General features: G+C 40.5%; 1 protein-coding gene across 1 annotated transcript in view; it reads right to left on the reverse strand.

Moving 5' to 3' along the window:
- The window catches only part of LOC309544739 (uncharacterized protein), a 368721-nt gene that overhangs the window by 268367 nt on the left and 75299 nt on the right, over positions 1 to 25055 (reverse strand). The window contains exons 9-14 of the mRNA XM_082243716.1: positions 21550 to 22269; positions 11175 to 11291; positions 10949 to 11006; positions 7186 to 7269; positions 6897 to 7053; positions 4698 to 4863 (exon numbers count right to left, since the gene is read on the reverse strand). Coding sequence (XP_082099842.1) covers positions 4698 to 4863; positions 6897 to 7053; positions 7186 to 7269; positions 10949 to 11006; positions 11175 to 11291; positions 21550 to 22269 — 1302 coding nt within the window. The remainder of the gene's footprint in view (positions 1 to 4697; positions 4864 to 6896; positions 7054 to 7185; positions 7270 to 10948; positions 11007 to 11174; positions 11292 to 21549; positions 22270 to 25055) is intronic.

Raw genomic sequence — 25055 nt, forward strand, 5'->3', positions numbered from 1 at the left:
CTTCTGGGACCTGGCTTCCTGCCCAAAGACCCCTGTCTCATGTGTTCCTGGCTTTTATACCCTATCCCATAATGAATCACTCTCTGTCGCAAACCCATGAGATAGTATCAAAGCCTGTTTGTCATTGGCTGGGTTTCCTCCACTGTCCAACGTGCCTCCCCATTGGACACAGTGGGGACACTCCCTCAGCCCAAATGCATCACACACTGAGCACATGATACAGGTCTAACTACAAATCAGGCTCCCTTGACAGGCAGAGGGCATCTATGTTTTGCCTGCTGCTCTCCTGACAAGCAGGCAGAGCAAAAACCACTCTCCTTCCTAGCACCTATCTAGGAGGGTGCTACATGTAGAATTGTTAAATGCTTACATATATATGGAAATTTTTACATAGTTACATCGGACAAGGTTGGACCAATGTACAGTGGGAAATATATATATATATATATATATATATATATATATATATATATATATATATATATATATATATATATATATATAATCGGCCCCGGCGGTTACCGATATTGTCGTGACGTCATCCCCTGTACCAGCCAGCCACCTGCCACACAGGGTGTCAGCCAGCCACCCACCACAGTGGGCCAGCCAGCCACCCACCACAGGGTGCAAGCCATCGACCCACAACAGGGTGCCAGGCCAGCATCCAGCCACCCACCCCACAACAGGGTGCCAGCAGCCAGCCACCCACCCCACAACAGGGTTCCAGCAAGCCAGCCACCCATCACAGTGTTCCAGCAAGCCAGCCACCCACTACAGGGCGACACCGAGCCAGCCACTCACCACAGGGAGACTCACCACAGGGAGACACTGAGCCAGCCACGCACCACAGGGCGACACCAAGCCAGCCACGCACCACAGGGCGACACCAAGCCAGCCCCCCACCACAGGACGACACCGAGCCAGCCCCCCACCACAGGGCGACACCGAGCCAGTCCCCCACCACAGGGCGACACCGACACAACCAGGCGTCAGCCACCGACCCACAACAGGGTGCCAGCCAGCCAACCACACTGCCAGGCGACAGCCACTGACCCACAACAGGGTGCCAGCCAGCCACCTACCCTGCCAGGCGTCAGCCACCGACCCACAACAGGGTTCCAGCAAGCCACCCACAGCAGGGCAGGGTGCCCCTTATTGTCTCTCTTTTAAATTGCAATGGAGATGGATGAAGACAGAAAAAGTAAAAGTGTGGTCCGGGACTATTTCTCGTCTCAACCATCTCCAGGAAAAGCAGCAGTGTGCAACACATGCACAAACAATATAAGCATGGGATTGGTAACTGCAAAAAACAAAAATACTTCAAATCTTTGGGCCCATCTAATAGTTCAACATATTGAATTATATCATGCAGAACAGAAAAAACAAAATGAACATCAATGTGATTTTAAAATACTTCCTCCACTATCCCAGGGCCAGGCAATAATAGCAGATATGTTTCAGGAAAAAAAAAAAACAGGTGTCACTGTCTAAATTCAGATGGAAGATCCCAACTGCTGGACAGAGTAACCACAGAGATGATGGTCACTGATAACCAGCCATTTACAATGGTGTCCGACCCCGGATTTAAGCGGTTGATGTCCATACTTGAGCCAAAGTACACACTGAAGAGTGAAGTATTTTCGAACTTAAATGCTGGGAATGATTCACCAAAGAGAGAAAGTAAAGGCTATGCTGCAACCAGAGAATGCTGGCAACTCACTCTCATTCACGACTGACTGCTGGTCAGGACGATGACAAATAGTCACTAATGAATCTTGCATGTCACTTCATTGACAGCGGATGGATAAAAAGGCAATTGGTCTTGAATACAAAAGTGATGAAAGGATCCCACACTGGGGAGTACAGTAGAGAAAAGTTTCTAGGCATGCTTGAAAAATGGGGAATCCCCAAAGACCGAGTGATGCTTGTGCTCCTTCGAGACAGCGGAGCAAACATGTGGAAAAGAATGAGGCTTGCTGATATGTCAGAGCTCAGTGTCATGGCACACAACACCCTCCAACTTTCAAATTATGGTCTGTCAAGCTAGAAAGCTTTGATTTAAATAGGTTTTGACAAGCATGAAGAGATTAAAAATGTAGTGCTGGCAAGTCTTTTGAATCCTTGATACAATGCTTTCTCTTCTGATGATATATTGGCCAAGGAAAAACAATGGCGGAAAGAAGATTTTTAACAGGAAAAATGCAGGATGTTCCTGCCGAAAAGACAAGCCCAGAACAGCATTTTTATAATCTGAAAGAGCAGCATGCTGCAAAAACAGAAAAATATCCAAAAAGACGACAACGAACAGAAGAGAATCTTATTCATCGTGGTCAAATTGATCATGACATTTTCAGTGTTGCATTGTGGCCTCATGCGGAGGATTCTTCTGAATCTGCAATAAGGAGCCTGGATGATGAACTTCATCTCTATTTGAAGGAACCAGTAATTTACAGTAGAAGTGGTGATCCTCTTCAGTGGTGGAAACAAAATGAGGCACGCTACAAAAGACTTGCTTCTCATGCTAGAAGATACCTTTCTGCTCCTCCTTCCTACCAAGTGAGCGTGTTTTTAGAGAAGTGGCAGCAATTTATGAAAAAAAAAAAAAGAAGCCGTTTAACTGGTGAACATGCTGAAATGTTATTCTTTCTGCACTATAATATTGTTCTGCTTAACTGGGAGTATTGAAAAGTGTTGTAGTATAGTAATAGTGTCCACTCCAATCCATTCCACTGTCTAGCTTTTGTCTAGCTTTGTGCAAAACTGCTAGAAAAAAGCTAGACAGTGGATAGGAGTCAGTTGGGCCAATGTGTTCTGACCTTGCTTTCTTACTGTTTATATACTTAAAATAATTTAGTGGGGTTTTTTACTCTCTTCCGCTATATGTTTTTCGTGTTCTATTTTAGCCGCCTTGATTTCGCCTTTACATTTCTTATTACACTCTTTTTAATGCTTGAATTCTGCCAATGACCCCTCAGCCTTGTATTTTTTGAAGGCCTCTTCTTAGTATTAATATGCATTTTTATGTTGGAGTTTAGCCACCCAGGGTTTAGTTTTGCTCTTTTAAATGTATTTCCCTTTGGCATGCACTGGTCAATCCCTTGGTTTAGTATGCTCTTGAAGCACTCCCATTTTTCCTCCATGTTCTTTTCCTCCAGGGTTCTATCCCATTTGATATTTTCTAGCAAAAAGTGCAGTTTTGGGAAATTGGCTCTTTTGAAATTCAGTGTCCTTATATTACCCTTGTGTTTCCTATTACTAGGATTAATGAAAAGACTGTCTAAAAACTGCTGAAAGACTGTCGCTAGAAAATACCAAAATAGAGGCATAACCTGAACAGGTTGTTAAAGACTAAAATGCTGCAACTTTGGCAGGGAACAGTAATCTAAGCTATGTCAGGCCTTTTGGGGGGACACTGCAAGACCCCCTGAATGGATAGTGAATCGCCTTTGTGCTCATGATTTGTCACACTAGTACACAGTAAGAAGTAGCGCAAAGAGTACTCAAAATTGCTGCTGGAGAAGGAAGGGTTATTGCAGTCTTCGACCTGGTCACTTGTAAGCCGGCAAGGAGCTTAGGTACCATTCAGAGAACTGATGTAGATGTAGAGAAGATGGCAGGAAGGCAACAAGGTCCACATGAGCATGTGCACCACAAGGACTGCAGAAGGCCGGCTGCTCAAGCGCCAAATTTAAAAACTGGCACAGCTCCCCTTCCTGCCAAACTGGCTGCGAGACAAACTGCGTTGCATCTGGAACGGCCTACCTTTAGGGTGTTTGCCCACGTCTTACTCATCACAGCTGAGGTCTAGCAAGGGCACCATCTCCATGTTGCTGGACTACATCTGACATGGTTTGAATTTACACTCCTGTCCTGTGTATGCTCCAACACTTCTATAGGCTTCTTGTAGGAAGAGCAGGGGACGCACAGATGAAAAGTCTGCATTCATCTGTGCTGAATGAACAGTCGGATCTTTCCAGTACCATAACTTAGGGCAGTAAGAAAAGTTTATTTTGCATATACTGGATGTAACTGCCAAATATTTAAAGGGTATGTTACACCAAAAGTGAAGATTTCTTAAAATGCATTGGCTTAAACCTTTAGTTCTTGAAAATTGCAGCCTGTAAATCATTCATCAAATCTTTTGTTGCTCTATACCTGGTGATCCCCCTTATTTCCCTTGCTTCTTTTATCAAACTGACCGCGCCAAGCATGGAAGCAGATTCGTACTGGTGTGGTCAGTTTGCATACCTGGGATCCCTGCATGGCATGTCTGTATCTCCCATAGTCACACTCCCTGCCCAGCTCGGCTGTGTTGCAGCTGCAGCAGGTTGGAGCGTGTATCTGCCTTCTGGGACACACACACACAAACTGGCTGCTGTGTGCGGCATTTTAGCATGCTCTCCCACTTGTTATAGAAACACCTCTTGCTATGAGGTGGGGGGGACACAAAGGAGGTTGTATGATCATTTCACTACAGGATCAAAGACCCTGTATTATGCCTGACTTTTAAACCGCTAGGTTCACAAAGAATTTAATTACAAAAATATTTGAAAAATCTCACTTTAACCAAATCTATAAGCAACACAAAGCTGCTAAACTTGTTTCAGCTTCTTAATCATCTCCTGCAAATACTTTTGGGCAAAGCATATTGTCAATTGCTGTCTTAACAGTAACCACAAGTATAAAGTTTCTCTTACCAGGCCTTGTATTTCAGAAGCCATTGCTTTTATTGCCAACTGGTGAGATTCCTGCGCTTCCTCTGAACATCGCTTAGCTTCAGTTCCTAGCTTCTCAATATCCTCCTGTAGTTTTTTCACTGTTCCTCTGGATTTTGACAGTTCTGTCTGGAGATCAGCTAAATTCCTGTGTAAAAATATTTAACTAAAAGTTTTAAACCAAAAAACGCAACTGCTACATGAAGAATAGCTGTTCAGAGACTATAGTTATCGACAACAACCATTTAAAGTTAAACATTTAGTAATTCAACTTTGGTAAATCCAGTCAGGTGAAGTAGACTACTACACTTTGCACATTACAATTTTTGCACTACTTAAGGTGAAACTAAACCAAATCTAACAAGTTTTCCAAAAGCGTTACATTCAAGGTATGCAGTGAATGACAACTATCACATTTGTTTGTGCTCTCAAACTGTCAATTTATCGAAAGATTGGGGACATAACTGATCACAAGTGAAGCACCATGGCCACTTTAGATCAAGCAGAAGCTAAGATGGCAGCTTCCTTGATTACACAGAATAGGAGGGTTTAGTCCTATTTTAAATAAAAACTATGACAAATGTATTTGTTAATTTATCAATGCTCAAATGACTGACGTGAATAGAAGAGCACTATTGTGCCTCCATTATTTGCCTATGCGGTCAAGAAGCCATAGTAGATATAAAACATCAGGGCTGCTTCGTATAATTACCTTTAATTTTATTGCCTTACCTGTAGGCTGAGTTCCCTCAGAATCCTGGCTTATAAACAGCTAGTTAGCAACCCCTATGTCCTCACTTGTTGATAGGACTTGAAAACTGTTAAATGCTCACTTCCAGCATTACAGAACTTCAAACCAATAGTTTTCATGTCCTAGCAATGGAGGACACGGGGCTACTAACTTGGATTTTACTAGCAATGCTTCTGAGGGGGATCAAAATGGCCTACAGGTAAAACAATAAAATTAAAGAGCATTTTACAAAGCACCATAGATTTTTATTATTTACTGGGGCCCCTTGACTGCATTTCCTGGAAAAGGAGAACTGAAAATAACGGTCCCTTTTTTAAAAGAAGGATCCTTATGCTGGCATGTTAGCTTTGTAAACACAACATAAAGTCTTCACTGTAAGTTATTGCCTACAGAAGGACGGTTTACTGGACTGATCTGCAAATAAATGGAGCCTGCCATTAAAGTGGAGCTTTACCCATAATAACTTGATAAATAATGTTCTTTAGCAAGGAACTTACATTCCACATTAAGTGTGCTATAAATTAACTCCAATTGTCTCTTCTTACTCGAGGCTGCCATTTTATTGAAGCTCGGAGCCCCTAACAGCAGTAAATCATAAAGCCGAACTAAACCCATCAATTTGAACTGTCACATTTGCTTGTGTCCTCAACCAAACTGTCAAACTATTAAATGGCTAGTATCATAACTGATCACATGACCAACACCACAGCGGTTGCAGATCAAATGGAAGCACCTTTCTTGGCTGTAAAGGATAGGAGAGTTTAATTCCGCTTTAAGGCTGTCAGCAGATTGGCCTCTACAAATTCAGCAGTATCTAAAAATATAGAGTAACTGAGCATGTGCAGAGCAGGGTAAGGCAGGGTAAGACAGTATTACTGGATTTTAACATTAACAGTACAGGCAGTTATTTTTAATGTTTTACATAGCTATAACTGCAAAAGGGTCCAGCCTGAAGTGATCTAGCAGGACTCAATTTTCTGACCAAGGTTCCACTTTAATATAGGGTTATTTCAAGCCACCATTTGAAAATGCAGGTCCTCTGTCTTTTCACCTTTTTTAAGTTGGAAGTTTATAATCAAAAGTCAGGCAGCACATGTATTTTTCATGTGACAGATTGTAACCAAGGCTGTGATCTCAGCAGCTGGAGTTACAGCTGGGTCCTGAGATTATAGTTCGCAAAAAAATGTTAAACGTTTGGAGTGGAAACCCCTCACTGCAAGCATTGGAATTATATGAGGCAATCTGGAAAATTAACAAACACTTTTCGGTGGGAAAAGTTCAGCATCAGCCATTGATAATAAACTTGCTTCAGAAAAATGCCAACATTTCACATCACAGTCGTAAAGTACTTAAGCAAAGCAAATGCTGTTAATATTTTACATTAAATGTTTTGAAAAGCAAAACTGAAAGGAACATGCAATTCAAAGCACCTTTCTCTTGACTGCAATTCTTCATTCAACTTTGAAAGCTGAGTAGAGCTGTCTCCTGAAGACTGGATCATTTCGGAGATTTGGTTTTCAAGGTTTGCTTTGGCCTTCAATAAGGTTTCTTCTTTCTCTTCCCCTTCTTTCACTTTCTTCTCCAGTGCTAAACAAAGTAGAACCGCTTATAAACCTCTCAGTTTTAAAACCTAAAAGTGCTACCACTTTATAAATATATTCAATCAGGAAAAAATAAAGAGAATGTACATGTCCGATACTACACTGAGGAAACACTCACCAGCACAAAGGGGCTGTAAGTCCTCCAGTTTCTGTGTTATTTCTGCACATTGTCTTTCTCTCTCATCCAGTTTAACCGCAGTTTCTAAAGGATAAAAACAAGTACACAGACATGTACTTTTGTTTATTCATCATTATACATTTCACTCTGGGACTCATGGTAAAGTAGCAGGCTATTTTAACCTACAACCCTAGCAGGAGGATATTCAAAGCAGGGAGCCACTTGGCAATATTTCTGTCAAAAAAGGCAAGGAGCAGTTCTCTCAATGCAGCTTTCCTCAATCAATTTAAATTTAATGAATCTGTGTTTTAGTTGAAAGCTTCTTTTCTATAGGATTTGACTTGAGGTGGCAGTTGGGACCTCTATCCCTTGCGCCATCTATTCAACTATGGTAAAATATATGGGAAAGGGTGTGCAGGATGGAAAATTTTGAAATTGATAGCAGCAACAGGTTTTAAAAAAAGTTGGGATAGGGCCATGTTTACCACAATGTCGTATCCCCTCTTTTTAAACAACACTCTGTAATCATCTGGGAACTGAGGAAACCACCAGTTGCTGGAGTCTTGTTCCATTCTTACCCGATATAAGATTTTAACTGCTCAACAGTCCTGTGTCAGCTTTGTTCTATTTTACGCTTCAAGATGTGCCAAATATTTTCAGTTGGTGAAAGGTCTGGACTACAGGCAGGCTAATTTAAGGATAAGTTCACTTTTGTGAACATGTTACCTTTACACCCATATTTTTTTTGGAACATGTTATGCATCTGCCTGCTCTCCCACTGGATCCCCTCCACCCCTGTGATAGTGGGCCAGGGATCTTCTCCCTGCACATGCTGTCACTATTCAAAAATAGTGTGATCGCGCAGGGCTTCGTCCACATGGCCACATCATTCATTCACAGAGTTCTGTGAATGAACTACAAGCACTGACAGCTTGTAGTTCTCAATGAACTACCAGGGCGCTGATGAGTGCTCTAGCTAGTTAATTGACCTGTCGTTCAGTAACTGCCTGCTGTACTGGGGGTACTTGCAGACCACTACACAGACAGTCTTGCAGGACCCTGCCATTACACTTGCCCTCTGCTGACAACTAGTGCAATGCTTTGCAGGCTCCTTAACAAAAATAATAAATGCACATTTTAACCATTTTTTTTTTTTTCTTTAAATGTGAACTTATTCTTTAAGCTGTTGTCATAGATGCAGTATGCGGTTTAGCATTGTCCTACTAAAATATGTAAAAGACACATCTTAAGTAAAACTGTGTACCATTTATCAAAATGAATAAAAGCACTTACACCTGGGTAAGTGAAGTAGTGAATCACTGCAGGATCATCATATGCTGTTCCATAGTAAAGACTTCGCTCTACCCCTATTCACCACCACCCACTGTTCGCCCATTAACTTACCTACCCTTAGTCTGATTGTCTGTCTCCCTCCCCCCCATCAGTGATTAACAGCTTGCACCAGTAACATTGCATTGTAACCCTTCTCAAATATGCAAGGTCTTTCTTAAATAAAAAAAAACAAACATTTGATATGATATGTTTTCGGTTTTCTATTGTGAATACAATTTAGGAATTTTTTTGAACTGGAGCTGTACTAAAAAGAAGAGAAATCTCCACAAGGGACACATGCTTCTGACTGTAAATTATGTGCTTTGGGTCGATTTTTCTGTTTTTGCTTTTGGTAATACCAAGGTTTTCATTTCTGGCAAATCACCAGGTATTTTCTGCACTGGCAGGGTCTTTAAATGGATAAAACATCGACAAATGTGCATAAATGTACTATGTCTTTTTTATATTTTGCCTTTTGTACACTTTACCTCCTGATCTTTGTGCCGATGCACCTTTATGGCCGATTTTTTCAAAGTTACTATATATATTCTTACTTCCTGTTAACTTATTTTTGCCAATGCTTGCTAAATAAACTGTTCTACTAAATAATACATCACTATTAACCACTTAAGCCCCGGAGGATTTGGCTGCTAAAGGACCAGGGGTTTTTTTGCGATTTTTTACTGCGTGACTTTAACGGACAATTGCGCGGTCGTGCGACGCTGTACCTAAACGAATTTGACGTCCTTTTTTTCCCACAAACAGAGCTTTCTTTTGGTGGTATTTGATCACCTGTGCGATTTTTTGATCACGCGCTATAAACAAAAAAAGAGCGTAAATTTTGCAAAAATAACAATATTTTTCACATTTTTTTATATGAAATTCCCCCCAAAAAAAAGTAAAAATCAAAATTTTTTAACATTTTTCGGCCAATTTGTTTTATGCTACCTATGTTTGGTAAAAAAAAAATCGCAAAAAGCGTATTTTGATTGGTTTGCGCAAAAGTTATCGCGTTTACTAACAAAGAGAAAGATTTTTGTCATTTTTGGTGTTTTTTTTTTTAACGCGTAATGGCGGCGATCTGCGATTTTTTTTTCGGTACTGCGACATTGCGGCGGACAGATCGGACCCTTGACTGACATTTTTGACACTTTTGGGGTTACCAGTGACATTACTGCAGTAATCAGTGCTATACATATGCACTGTTACTGCAAAAATGACACTGGCAGGGAAGGGGTTAACTTTATTGGACAGGGAGGGGTTAAGTGTGTCCTAGGGGCGTGCTTTCTACTGTGTAGGGACATTCCTATTGGTGTAAAAGCAAAGATCAACCGTTCTACATAGTAGAACGGACAAATCTTTACTTTTACACAGGGAGAACTGACAGGCAGCTTGTTTACACAAGCTGCTCTGTCTTTCTCCCTTCACAGGAGCGATCGCAGTGTGACTGGCGGACATCGAGTCCGCCGGTCACACGCACTGACTTGCCTGTGAACGAGCCGCGGCGGGCGCGCGCCTCGGTGGGCGCGCGCCCGCCCGCGATAGGCTCGCAAGTCAGTGACAGGCGAGTGACGTACCGATACGTCACTCTGCCTGGCCGGGGCTGACCGCCGCAGTATATAGTCGTGCGGCGGTCGGCAACCGGTTAAAAAGAGTCTTTATTTACCTTTCATTTTTAGACTACATATGTAACACATGTTTTTCTGCACATGCAAAAAAAAAAAAAAAAACAGGTCAGGAAAAGGATGCTGAAAATAAAAATAACCCCCCACCCCCACCCACTAGGTTTATACTAAGCCAGTTTTCCCAGCAGATGTATTTGCATGGGCTCACTTGAATGGGCTGCTGTACCTACAGAAAATAGGTGCCTGAACCTTTTCCAAAACTGCAGCCGCAGGGAAACTACATAGTGCTATACAGTTCCTAGCATGGAACATCGTGTTGCGGTATTCAGTGTGTGGGGGTGTAATAGATAAAGCCACCCCAACATGTCTGTTAATAGTAGCACCTTTTTGATGCAGTAAATGGTAACACTATATTCTTCCACGATAAGCTCACCCTCAGTGACACACAGGCCACTTTTATTGCTCTACGACCTAACCATAAGTATCTGTACACCTTAGAGAATAGAAAGGTATATTCAATATCAGGTGAAATCCTAAAGTCCACATGACTTTCTCTCTTTCTTACATAGACAACACCTGTAGATAACAAAAAAAAAATAATAAATTAATAAAAAATGAACAGAAAGGGTACTATTGAAGAATGCCTGTGACAGATGCAGCACCGGAGGATCACAGCTGCAGGCATATCCGAAGGGTGTAAAACTGATGGATTTGTGCAAGCAGAATAGAAAATTTTCATCTAATCTACTGTAAGTAATGCTACTGGTCAAAACTATTTTTCCTTTTAAAAATCTGGGCCTACTTACCTTGCATAACTTTTTGGAAAACCTTGGTGTCTTCGGTTGAGGAGTTCAATAAATTTTTCTAGAAGAAAAACAGTTGATTAACACAATCAAAAATGCATTAAAGAAGAGTATAGCAATTTAAATGAAATAAGCATTTGATTCCTGCAGGGACAACACTAAATCAGAATTTCACAAAACTAAATCTTAAGCTCTATCTAATTTAACAGTGTATAAACAGTAACCTTACCAAATTCTCCATTTCCTTTTCACAGGTTTCTTTGGCCTGAACCAATGATTGTAAATTGCTCTCTAGGGTAGAAAACTTTTCATTACGCTCCTTCAACTGCTTCTGCAGTTCGTTTGCCTAGCAGAATGTAATGAATGGAATAAGCAAATAAAATAGAACAAAAATAAAATAATAATGAAAAATGAATAAAAAATAATGACAAAACAAAAATGGAACCAAATACATGAAAGACACACATTTTTTTGCCTTTTTGTTTATTTAAAGTGGCTGTAAACCCTTACATAAAACCCAATGAAGTGACTGGCCTCAAGTGTTACACAGATGAAACAAATTCTCCTGCATAAGTTGCGCCTGTTTATCTAATTTTACACAGTATTTCTTAGCTCCAGGGACAGGGATCTGATATTACAGACTGCACAGAGCCAAGTTTAATCTGAGACCTGAATGCAGAGAATAGATACACTCCCCCACTACAAAGTATGGTAGGGAAACATGCACAGCTGATGTTATCAATCACCTGCTGTGTGCTGGAGAGAAGGCAAACCCATCTCCTGGGATTGTCCAGTTTGGGCATAGATTGTCCAAAGTGACTCATGCAGAAAAGCAATGACAGAGGAGGCAGAAATGACACTAGGCGCATTGGATACATGCAAGTACACAAAACAAAAAGGAAATGCTTTGTTCATTTTTCATTTCAGAGCTTTACAACCACTTTAAAGCTGAAGTTTAGTCCTAATATAAATTTTACTCCTATAGTTTCCATCACATCACTTACCTGTAATGCACTTCTGTCAGGCAGCTGGATCCTGTAGATATTTTCTGTGCAGGGATACCAGGTCCTCTTCCTACTGCAAAAAAATGGCCTGCCCCCTCCTCCCTCCACTGAGAACACTTGTGCATTGATTATACTACATGTAACAGGATTTGTAAATGGGGGAAGAGTCTCATAAGCAAAAAGATTCTTTCCCTATTCAACGATTGTAGGCTTTTCTCAATGGAATGAGGCTAGGCTGTTGTTGGATCTTTTTTTACTACAGCTCACAAAAGGCTTCCAACTTTTAAGACATAATTAAACCAAAAACAAAAACATACAGTATCTCACAAGAGTAGAGAACACCCCTCACATTTAAAAAGAGTACACCCCTCACATTTTTGTAAATATTTTATCTTTTCATGTGACAACACTGAGGAAATGACACTTTGCTACAATGTAAAGTAGTGGGTGTACAGGTTGTAGAACAGTGTAAATTTGCTGTCTCCTCAAAATAACTAATACTGAGAAAAGCTGCGAGCAATCTATGGTGGTATTGACTAGTATTGCTGCATGCACAGTTCAATCCCCTATTAAAAGTATAATGAAAGTGATTAACAAATTGTGTATATGTGCTGCGCAAAACTCTGTTACTTTGTGTTGCAGAAAATATCACTTTTTAGATTAATTAAAGTGATTATTTAATAATATAATTTTATCTTCTTGAATCAAACAATGTAATTTTGTGTGATGCAGTGTATCTGTGTCTGGTGTGCTGAATGCCTGTTAAATCCGTGTTCTCCCTATGGAGAGATAATAACATGAACAAATAAGTACTCTATTAAACCACCAGAAGCTGGCTCTCAAAATTGGCCAGATATATGATATACAAAAATATCATAAATTAAGCACGTGACCATAATAATCCAATGTCCAAAAACCACATGCAATATGGTAGTGCTGGATGTGCAAATATGTGAAAATAAATTTATAAACAAAAGTGTCCATCAGGAGTGCTCCTGTGTAATGAAGGGAGGGATCCCAATCACCAGTGTTTATGGATGTTCTGAAGATAAACGATCACCGTGCCACCTCCGTTGTTGTGATTCCCCCCTCAGGTGGGTGTATCCAACTGTATCTTACTGTTTGTTCATGTACATACTTTGTTTCTCACAGCCGCAACACTAACTCCAACGTGTGGCCCCTCCCCTACGCGTATCGACACAGGGCTCTGAGTGTCCTCAGCAGGGGGACACGCTGAGCCCTGTGTCAATATGCATAGGGGAGGGGCCACATGTTGGGAGTTAGTGTTGCGGCTGTGAGAAAAAGTATCTACACGAACGGACAATACGGACAAACGGAGACTCTCGCCTGCACACTGGGGCTCATACACTGCAGTACCTGTTCTAGTGTGGTGCGCTTCAAGCACCCAACAACTGTAAGTGCGCTAAACTCATTTTAAATAAAGTAGTTTTTAATCAAACAATATTGGCACTATGGACAGTTCTCTTTCCCTATATGTGAGCCATCCATGAGGGACACGAGTATATCAGCACCATTGAAGGAGAAGCAGCCCAGCCATCACAGAATTGTGGATTGCACAAAGGCTACAATTGACCGAGCTTAAGTGCAAGGTCACACACATTGAGGTGAGGCACCCACTCGAGGGGGAAATCACAACGGAGGTGGCACTGTGATCGTTTATCTTCAGAACATCCTCATACACAGGTGATTGGGATCCCTCCCTTCATTACACAGGAGCACTCCTGATGGACACTTTTGTTTATAAATTTATTTTCACATATTAGCACATCCAGCACTATCATATTGCATGTGGTTTTTGGACATTGGATTATTGTGTTCATATTGTGTTTAATTTATGCTATTTTTGTATATCATATATCTGGCCAATTTTCAGAGGCAGCTTCTGGTGGTTTAATAGAGTACTTATTTGTTCATGTTATTATGTCTTCTTAGGGAGAACACGGATTTAACAGGCATTCAGCACACCAGACAGATACACTGCATCACACAAAATTACATTGTTTAATAATATTATAAATTTTATCTTATTGAATCAATCACTTCAATTATTGCAAAAGGTGATATTTTCAGCAACATAAAGTAACAGTTTTGCGCAGCACATATACAGAATTTTTTAATCACCCTCAAAATAACTCTAAGTGAAAATGTCCAAAATGGGCCCAATTAGCCATTTTTCCTCCCCGGTGTCATGTGACTGTCACAAGGTCTCAGGTGTGAATGGGGAGCAGGTGTGTTAAGTTTGGTGTTCTCGCTCTCACTCTCTCATACTGGTCACTGGAAGTTCAACATGGCACCTCATGACAAAGAACTCTCAGAGGATCTGAAAAAAGAATTGTTGCTCTACATAAAGATGACATAGGCTATAGGAAGATTGCCAAGACCCTAAAACTGAGCTGCAGCACGGTGGCCAAGACCATACAGTGGTTTAACAGGACAGGTTCCACTCAGAACAGGCCTCGCCATGGCCAACCAAAGATGTTGAGTGCACGTGCTCAGCATCATATCCAGAGGTTGTCTTTGGGAAATAGACGTATGAGTGCTACCAGCATTGCTGCAGAGGTTGAAGGGGTGGGGGGGGTCACCCTGTCAGTACTCCGATCATACGCCGCACACTGCATCAAATTGGTCTGCATGGCTGTCGTCCCAGAAGGAAGCCTCTTCTAAAGATGATGCACAAGAAAGCCCGCAAACAGTTTGCTGAAGACAAGCAGACTAAGGAAATGAATTACTGGAACCATTTACTGTGGTCTGATGAGACCAAGATAAACTTATTTGGTTCAGATGGTGTCGAGCATGTGTGGTGGGAACCAGGTGTGGAGAACAAAAGACAAGCGTATCTTGCCTACAGTCAAGCATGGTGGTGGGAGTATCATGGTCTGGGGCTGCATGAGTGCTGCCATCACTGGGGAGCTATAGTTCATTGAGGGAACCATGAATGTCAACATGTATTGCGACATCCTGAAGCAGAGCATTATCCCCTCCCTTCGGAGACTGGGCCGAAGGGCAATTTTACAACGGGAGAACGACCCCCAAACACACCCCCAAGATGACCACTGCTTTGCTGCAGACGCTGAGGGTAAAGGTGATGGACTGGTCAAGCATGTCCCAGACCTAACCCTTATTGAGCATCTTTAGGGCATCCTCAAAACGGAAGGTGGAGGAGCGCAAGGTCTCTAACATCCTCCAGCTCCGTGATGTCGTCATGGAGGAGAGGAAGAGGAGTGGCAACCTGTGAAGCTCTGGTGAACTCCATGCCCAAGAGGGTTAGGGCAGTGCTGGAAAACAATGGTGGCCACACAAAATATTGACACTTTGGGTCCAATGTGGACATTTTCACTTAGGGGTGTACTCACTTTTGTTGCCAGCAGTTTAGACATTAATGGCTGTGTTGAATTATTTTGAGGGGACAGCAAATTTACACTGTTATACAAGCTGTGCACTCTACTTTACATTGTAGCAAAGTGTCATTTCTTCAGTGTTGTCACATGAAAAGATATAATAAAATATTTACAAAAATGTGAGGGGAGTACTCACTTTTGTGAGATACTGTATACTACATTGCAGCTTGCCAGATGTGGTGCCTGCATTCGTTTATTTTTTACAATAATACAATGGTGCAGCGCTAAAAAATAATGTTAGAAATTAATGATCAATAATAAACAGATAAATTAAATGTCCATATCGAAGAAGAAAGATTTCATTCCTTAATCCAAGAACCCATATAATAGGGGGTGTCACAGAAAATAGCACTGGAAAGGGTTAATCCAACTTCACACCCGTAGTAGAAACACAAACTGCTTACTGGACAGATTTGGCCACTAAGTTATAGGTGGTCAAATGCAGCACAGGGAAATAGAATGGTCTCCCCAGAACCATACACTCAGTATCACCACTTATGCTCATTCGGCAAAATGGATATGTGGGGAGAAGCAGACAGACACTTCCATAGCTATCTCAGCCTAGCCCCAGAAGACGTTATATCTGACGAAATGTGTAGGATGCGGCTTACGACGGTGACGTTATCATGTACACGCATCTATGATTGGTCTGTGATGAGAGAGTTCGGAGGGAGATCCAGAGGGATGCCGCTAAACACATTTTCCCACATGAGTTGATTTTTTTTGGAAGATTGTACGTGCAATTCTTAACCAAACGAGTTATATACGCATTGCGCTATGGAAGGGTCTGTCTGCTTCTCCCCACATAGCCATTTTGCCGAACAAGCATAAAGTACTAATACCGAGTATATGGTTCTGGGGAGACCATTATCTTGCCTTTTGCTGATTTTGACCACCTATAACTTAGTGGTCAAATCTGTCCGGTAAGCAGTTTGTGTTTCCACTACGGGTGTGAAGTTGGATTAACCCTTTCCAGTGCTATTTTCTCCTGATCAGTGCTCTCTCTTTGACACCCCCTATCATAAGGGTTCTTGGATTAAGGACTGAAATCTTTTTCTTTCTTCTTCGATATGGACATTTAATTTATCTGTTTTTTTATTGATCATTTATTTATTTCTATCATTTTTTTAGGGTTGCACCATTGTATTGTATTTATTGGGAGTTTTTGTATTTGACTTTCAGTGCTGGCTTCTCTTTTTTGACTCTAGCGCTACTTTAAAGATTTTTAGTTTTTTTTTTTGTTTTTTTTTCCGATTTCACCTGGTGATCCTGCCAGTAACACACATTCGTCTTAAGGTGGCTACATCCACTCCTCCACTATGTTTGGAGAAACAGAATTACCCTTGGAGGGTAGCAATTTCAATCAGTGGAGAGGATAGTGTTCAATGGACTATGGGATTTAGATAGACTTTACATGTGACTAACAAATTTAGGCTAGGTTTACACTACTAGCAGAGCATGCTGTTCCTACTAGGGATGTAACGATATCAAAATCTCACGGTACGATACAATTTCGATATTGACCTCACGGTACGATATTTATTGCGATATTGTGGAAAAGCTCATGGTATTGTTAAATAGCTCATGATAGTGTTTGTGATGATAATAGCGAAAAAATACCAACATTTATTCTGCTTTTGCCAGTCAACAGGCAATTAATTGTTGTATTTATGGATCCATGACAACATAAAACACTGATCACATAGTGCTTTTAAAGTGCAAGTTGTAGTCAGGAACATCAATATTCTGTATAGTAATATTTGGTTGGATAACTATTCTTCTGTGCAATGTTCAAGTTAAGAAGCAGCTAGAACAATTGTAAACAAACAATAGGCAATTCCCTTTAGGCCCCGTTCACATAGGGGCGACGCTACTTCGCACCGCGACCTCCGAGGTCGCGTGCGAGCAGCGCGCCGCGACCTCGGAGCAGCCGCCACGGACTTCATAACATTGAAGTCTATGGCGGTCGCCTCCTGGTCGCCCCAAAGAAGCTCCAGACCCTTTTTCTAGGTCGGAGCGACTTGTGTCGCTCCTATTAGAACAGGTCCACAGCTTCCCTATGGGAGGCGACCTGCGGCGACCTGTGAGGCGACCAGGTCGCCTCACAGGTCGCCCTAGTGTGAAACGGGACTGAAGTGCAAACAAAGATCAAGTTAACTCAGGTTTAAATGTGCAAGGCAAATAAAGGCAGCCTTTTAAAACTGGTATTTAGGAACATAACTTAAACTTAAATAAAATAGTCAAAAAGCCTTTAAAAAAAACACTGACCTATCATTTAGCTTATGTTCACGTTTTTCATCAGAAAGATCAAAATATCTACATTGCAAGAAAAAAAAAAAAAACAGTAAAAAAAATCCTTACTCTGGTCTATGTAGTTAACAATGATTTGTTCCGCGGGACTGTGTTTATTCCTCTTGCTTTTTGACGGACACCTGTCCTTTTAATATTGTAACCCAACCACGACGATATCGAGACACGACCACGACGATATCGAGACGACCACGACGATACGATATCGCGATATCTTCGATATCGTTACATCCCTAGTTCCTACAGTGGATCGTTTTCCAGGGGAGTCTGACAGGTGGTGAGAAGATGTTGCCTTCTCAGCACCTGTTTTAACTCTGCAGATGCTGCTACTGTGTGCAATGCATGCAGTTGCAGCATGGCCCAATTTGCTTGAATACTTATACTTCCTGCCGAACGCGACGGGGGATTATTTTTTGCTGTTGCATGTGTACACCCCGCCTGGATGGGTGTACAAAAAAAAAATTAATATAGCCACCACAACCAAGTACTGCTAAACTAATATATTAAATTTTTTGTTTTGAGGTTTAGACACACTTCATCTCCCTTAGAACCAGATGTTTAGCAGCAGGATAAGAGCCTGCAATCCATGCACAGAAGATTTCCACAGGATCAAGCTGCCTAACATGGTACAGATAAGTGATGTGACTGCAGCTATGGGAGCAAAAAAATTATTTTTTACTAAAAACTTTAAAATGCAAAGTTACAAAAAAATATATTTTTTCTCAAAAGCTGATTGTCATGGATGCACCTGAACGTGTGCTAAAGATAAAACTAGTTAAATAATCTTTACCAAATTTACAATCTATAGTCAAAACACATTCCTGGCGTGTGGTTGGGAAAATATAGTGCATACGAGTAAAAAAAAAAAAAAAAAAAATTATATAAGAAAAGGGTTGCTGAATAAATTTGTGACCAGTTAAATGCATCTAAAGCCAAATGTTTTTGTTTTAGTTTTGGATAGAGAGGGGAGGGATTAGAACTCCTGTCAGGTTTTACTGCTGTCAGAGGCACCACTGGCGAGATTCCTTCACTTCCCATCTGGTAAAAAGGTTATACCAAAAGACAGGATGTTAGTCGAAATGTCTCTAACAGCACAAAGGCAAAAGTAAAATGCTTTTTTAAAGTTAACTAGCACAATGCTAGAACCTCTGTCAGCTTTTTATTGTTGTCAGTTTCCCTACTGCAGTTTTTCGCTACACTTTGCGGTTGATTTACTAAAGGCAAATATACTGTGCACTGCAAGTGCCCTCTGCTCCAGAGCTTAGTCAATGAGGTAAAGCTTCACTTTATAAAGCATACTTAATCCCATGCAAGGGAAAAAAAAAAAAAAAAAAAATTTTTTTCTTTAATAGATGATAGAAATCAGTAGAGCTTACCCTTATTTCATAGCGTCCCCTCGGATCTAGAGCAAATGTACTTGAAGTACACAGTAAATTTGCCTTTCGTAAATCAACCTTTTTTTCTGGTAAGAGGTTGTCCCCAGAACAGAACGTCCGAGGTTCTCTAACACAGCGCCTAGACAGAATAATACCCAACAGTAATTCTAACCTTCCCCCATTATATCCAAAAAAAAAAAAAAATGTACACTTTATGGTGTGATTAAGGCTCCGTTCACATCTAGGCGTTTTTGGGGAGTTTTTCTGCTCTAGGATCAGCTGTCAAAACGCCCAACAAGACAAATCCTATTGATTTCAATGGCCCCTGTTCACATCTGAGCGTTTTGACGCTGTTTACAAAACGCCCAACGCTCAAAAAAGTACATGAGCTTCTTTTTGGGCAGATTACAGGCGTTTTCCATTGGTATCTATTCCTTTAAAAAAACGCCTGCACAAAAAACGCCTGTAAATCACGGTAAAAATCGCGGTAAAAACGCGCGAAAACGTTACGCTCAGGTGTGAATGTAGCCTAAGCACTTGGAGAAGTTACAATGGGGAAGCAACATTTAATAAAGCAGAAAATACTGGTCAGCATCACTAAAAATGTAATAAAAATAAAAGAAAAACTACACTTTGTAGCCAAGTAAAATAACTAAAACATACACAAAGATTAAAGTAGAAATTTAGGAACATACTAAATGATAAAAAGCAGACAAATGCACATATGTGACCCGTGTTTGAAAACCAATAAAACATTTCTTTTTTCTTTTAATACCTTCTATCAGTCACTCCTTTGAGGTTATCCCACTAGATTGTGGGTTGAGGTAAGTAAATGTAATACGATAATGATGTCTATGTGATAAAACTATAGATCACAACAGCATTTGGGCTCAGCTCAGCCATGAGGGGTCATCTATATAGAATACATGTGCCAGTCACACACAGTGGCGGCAGGCTCAGCAAATCCCACCAACTGATATTAAGATCAAAGGCTGCTGTATACAGACATTTAGCAAAATCGAAATTGAAGCTGTATCAAACTGTGTCACATTCTAAAGCCTTGTACACACTGAGTTTTTTCATAACTCTGTCATAAAAACTCTTTTCATAAACGGTCAACTCCGGTGGGAGATGCTGTACTAACTATCAGAAGTTAGTATAGCGATTACAGGGGGGATGGCGGAGAGCGCTGATCAGGAGTTGGTCGGCTGCTGGTTTTCCAGCATGCTCATTCAACAGAAGCCAGCCAACTGTCCGGCTTCTGTTGGACAGGGTGCCATAGACACAGGCCGAAAGTTCGCCCATTTTTATTTTTTATTTTTAACCAGCCAATGTCTCGTGACATTCGGCCCATGTGCACAGGGCTGAACAATGCAGCTATGTGTAACCTTTGAGAGACTTACCTGGAGATACCTAGTTGTGTAAAAAAATAAAATAAAGAGGCAGGGAAAATGCAATCTAATATTTTCACTTGTGGTCATATAAACTAATTTTTTAAAACATAAAAAATAATAAAATTATGTACTTCGTATTTTTGCTTACATCTTCAATTCAACTAAAAAAAATATCAACGTTTATGGAATGAAAAGTAAAAAGTTTAATAAAATAAAGCTCCACCTTAAAGTGCTATTAAAGGTTCGGGTTTAAAAAAAAAAAAAAAAAAAAAAAAAAAAAAAAAAAAAAAGGGACACAAACATGTCATACTTGCCTACTCTTTACAATAGTTTTGCACAGAGCAGCCCCGATCCTCTTCTTCCCGGGTCCCTTACCAGTGCTCATGGATCCTCCCCATTGACCAGTATCCCCCAATAGCAAGCCAATTTGCTATGGGGCACTGGTGCATGCTCGCTCCAGAGACCCGCTCTATGCATCCATAAGACATAGCCGCAGCTCGGCCCTACCTCCCACTTTCTCCTCATTGGCTCGCTGGCTGTGATTAACAGCAGTGGGAGCCTATAGCTCCTGCTGCGGTCTCAGCCAATGAGGAGAGAGAGACCTGGAACAGAAGAGACTCCTGTGCACATCGCTAGATCGAGTGCGGTCTCAGGTGAGCATTAGGGGGTTGTGGGGGGAGCAGCACATGGAATGTTCTTAACCTTCTTGCAAAAAATACATGAAGGTTAAAAAAAACCTTGAGCGTTTACAATTCTTTTAATGCAAGATTCTATAAAATTTTTAACTTTGAAATAAAAAAATAAAAAAAATAACAAAAACCATATCTATGCAAAAATTTCCCAAGATGGCATCACTAATGAATTTATCCTCATGCCTCAGCTTTAAAATTGTCAGTTTTGAGTGGATTTGAACTTTAAACCACCTTAAGTCATGCTGTTCTCATAGCAAGATTGGCAAACCTCTACTCCTCATACATACAAATCTTTGACTACATGTGAGCCTATAGCCCGTCAGTGTGGATTTGTTTAGACCCCCATGTGAGCCTATAGCCTGTCGGTGTGGATTTGTTCAAAATACTGAGCTTACAATTCCTCTTTTACCTTGGTTTCTGTATCATGAAGCTTAGTTAGGGTCTCCTCTATTTCCACTAGATGTTGTTCTTCTGCTGTATCCAGTTTAGATTGAAGGGCTTCAAGTTCAGACTCTTTTTCTTCATTAGAAGACTGTAGTTTTACCTTCAAAGCATCTATCTCTTTAAGGCGTTCCGCTCTCTCAACCTCTTGTTTAGACTTGAGATGTACAATTTCTTTTTGGTGTTCTAACTTGAGATTCTCTATCTTAGCTTTAAGTTCAATTATTTCAGAGTTCCCTGTAAGTGCACCTTTGCTGCATGAAACGGTCAGCTCCTCCATTGTTTGCTGATGCGAACTGATTGCAGAGTCCAATTTTGATTTCCAAAGTTCTATCACATCGGCATTCTCATTGTTTGCATGGGTGAGCTTTACTTTCAAGCTCTCATTTTCTTTAGATATCTTTTCTACTGAGGTTTTTAGTGACACAACTTCTTTCTCACGATCACCTTGTGTACTCTCAAGCTTGCTTTTAAAGGACAGAATCTCTTGCTCATGTTTCTTGTTAAGTTCTACTATATTTTCTTGTAGAGAATTTATTTCTTGCAACAACGAAAGTGATGTGTCCACATCGCTAGTCTGTTTGCTACATTCTACAAGCTTCTGACGTAGATCAGTTACCTCTTTCGTTTTTAGCACCAAGTCTTTCTCTAATTCCATGATACGGGATTTTTCAGAGACGGTAGCCACCTGTGATAACCAATCATTAGGAAAGTAAAGAAATACTGGTTAATCAAGAAACTAACCCAGACAATTAATATGTAAGAAAGCTGCCTAAATATTTCACAATTCTAAAAGATAATAAATAGAAGATGAACAAGAGGCCTAAAAAGTTCACCTGACATTGGAGATGCCAGTGCTCAACAGGTGTTCTTTAAAGTTAAACAAAAACGTCTTGGTTGCAGGTAGAGTTTAGGTGAGTAATATGTAAAAAGGCTTTTTATAAGCAGACAGTTCATTTATACTAAAATAGTCTTGGTGGTGCTCAACGTTCCACGTATTTTGCGCCATCGTTTAATCCGTTTCAGTCCAAGTAAGGTTGTCAAGCACTAGCTTGCAAGTCTGCACAGAAGATAATCATGGAATTTGAAAGGCTAAGTTCACCTTTTTGAACATGTTACACCCATATTTAGGGTGGAACATGTAACATGTTTCAGCTCCTGCTGCCTCGGTGTGAAAGTGGGTAGGTATCCTCTCCCCGCACCTGCTGTCACAATTTACAAACCGTGCAGCCATACAGGGCTTCGCCCACACAGCCACATCATTTATTCACATGTTTTCTCAATGAATGAACTACAACTCCCACCAGCCACTGCAGCTGATAGCTTGTAGTTCTGAATGAACTGCAAGGGCGCTGATGAGCACTCTTGAAGTTCATTCAAAAGCCCTGCAACTTTCAGACAGCCCGTATGAAGATACAAGCATTTACGAATGCTATGCTTTCCAGGCTTCCTGCAAGAAAAAATAATAAATGCACTTTTTTTTTCTTGCAAAAAATATGTGCATTTATTATTTTTTCTTTAAAAGTGAACTTTAAGCTAATGGGCCCATTCTAAAGAAATTCAAAAATCACGGATGTGGTGGCAGCAAAAGGGGTAATTGTGGTAAGGAAATCTGTCCAATATTATGGACAAGATATAAAGAAGACATTCAATTTAAGACAACAATGGTTTTTTTTACTAAAACTGGAGACTGCACAATCCAGTGCAGCTCTGCATAGAAACCAATCAGCTTTCAAAGCTTAATTGGGCACCGGGGGATCAGGCAGTGGCTGCAACATCAGGAACAGGTTACATGTTCCACCCTAAAAATGGGTGGAACATGTAACATGTTCTCAAAGGTGAACTTATTCTTGAAGTTAGAAGCTAATTGGCTATCATGCACAGCTGCAACAAATTATGAGTGCACCTGTTTCAGTAAATCTCCCAAGTGTCTAAACAAAACCATGAATTCAAGTAGAAGGTAGTCAATAAAAACAGGTGGTGCCCTAATGTTTTAGAGCCGTCATGTTCCATTGTCCCTAAAATTGACTGCAGGCTCTTGATTGGACTATCATATTTTCACTGTATAGCCTTACAAAAAAAAAATAATATTATTGAACTTGACAGTCAAATGTGATATTATACAAGTAATATATTTAATAAAATTATTAAAAAAAAAAAAAAATCATCTAAAATACCTATAGAGTATAGGTTGAACCAAACAAACACTTGTAAGCCAAAAGCACAGCAATATTTCCCATACCCTGGGTAAAAAATCATGCATATTAGTAATGCTAACATTAAGCCTATACAAAACATAATAAAAACAGCCTCTGATAATATAAACCCAACAAAAACAGCCTCTGTCACAATAAAACCACCAACACTAAATGCAATGTTAAATATTCTCAAGGTAAACATTATATACAGGTCAGGTTGTTATAGGCTACCAACATTAAGTGAAGCAGACACAATCCAAATAACTGCTTTTATAAAAAAATTTAGAAGCTGAAACACAGCACCTAGGGATTCCTGAAAAAGCTAAAAAACACAAAACACCTAATCTAACAAGCCGGAAAGCCAATCCTTCCTTGGAGGCACCTTAGGAGGCCCAAATATCCCTTTAAATAAAAAAAGTACATACATACACACACACACACATACACACATACATATATAAAAAAGTCAATGCCATTTTGCTTGTCAATGATAAAGTTAAAGATAGCTATTTTACACATGCTTTGCGAGTTAGTTCCTAAACATTTATAGACAAACTAGCATGCAAACCACCGGTTTAAAACACAAAACAAGAGCTAAAGATTACAAAAGGCCTGTATGCATTAGTAATTGCAAAACCTACCACCCCAGACAATAACAAAACCCCTTTCAGTAGGCACAATACTTACTTTTACAGAAACTTGCCTTGATTTTGGCTGCAAACAACAAGAAATGTCAACACAACACTAAAAAGGCTATCTAAAGTCCTTATACCAATATCAAGTCCAAGAATGATGGTTCGAATTCTGTGCTGCTCACCAAAACTGCTACTAAAAGTAAACTTAAACTAAGCTATAAACACAAATAATAGCTATGCACAGCTTTTTAGTCAAATCAAGCTGTTGCAACTGAGTGAGACTATCCATCATTACAACAGACCAATGAGCAGATGCTGAGAATTTGACTTTAGGTGCTGCTGAAAATCCCTGCTGTCGGATGGAGTATGTGGTCAATCAATGGTTTCACTGCTCCCAGATCCAATGCACAGTGGAATGCGAAATACAGGCTGAAAGTGAAGATACTACAAGAAATGTAAACATTCTGTGTAGAGAGGTCTTGGGCACATTCAGGCTCCGTTCACATGTCAGCGTATGGATCGCGGGCAGAACCGCCGCGGTTCCGCCCGCGATCCGGAGATTATTGCAAATCGCGGGACGCCTGTGCGTTGCCCGTTGATTTACAATAGCCCCCCAAACGCTGAGCGATGTTGCCGCGATT

This window comes from Pelophylax lessonae, assembly GCF_965119305.1.
Source record: "Pelophylax lessonae genome assembly, chromosome: 1".
In the NCBI taxonomy this organism is placed as follows: Eukaryota; Metazoa; Chordata; class Amphibia; order Anura; family Ranidae; genus Pelophylax; species Pelophylax lessonae.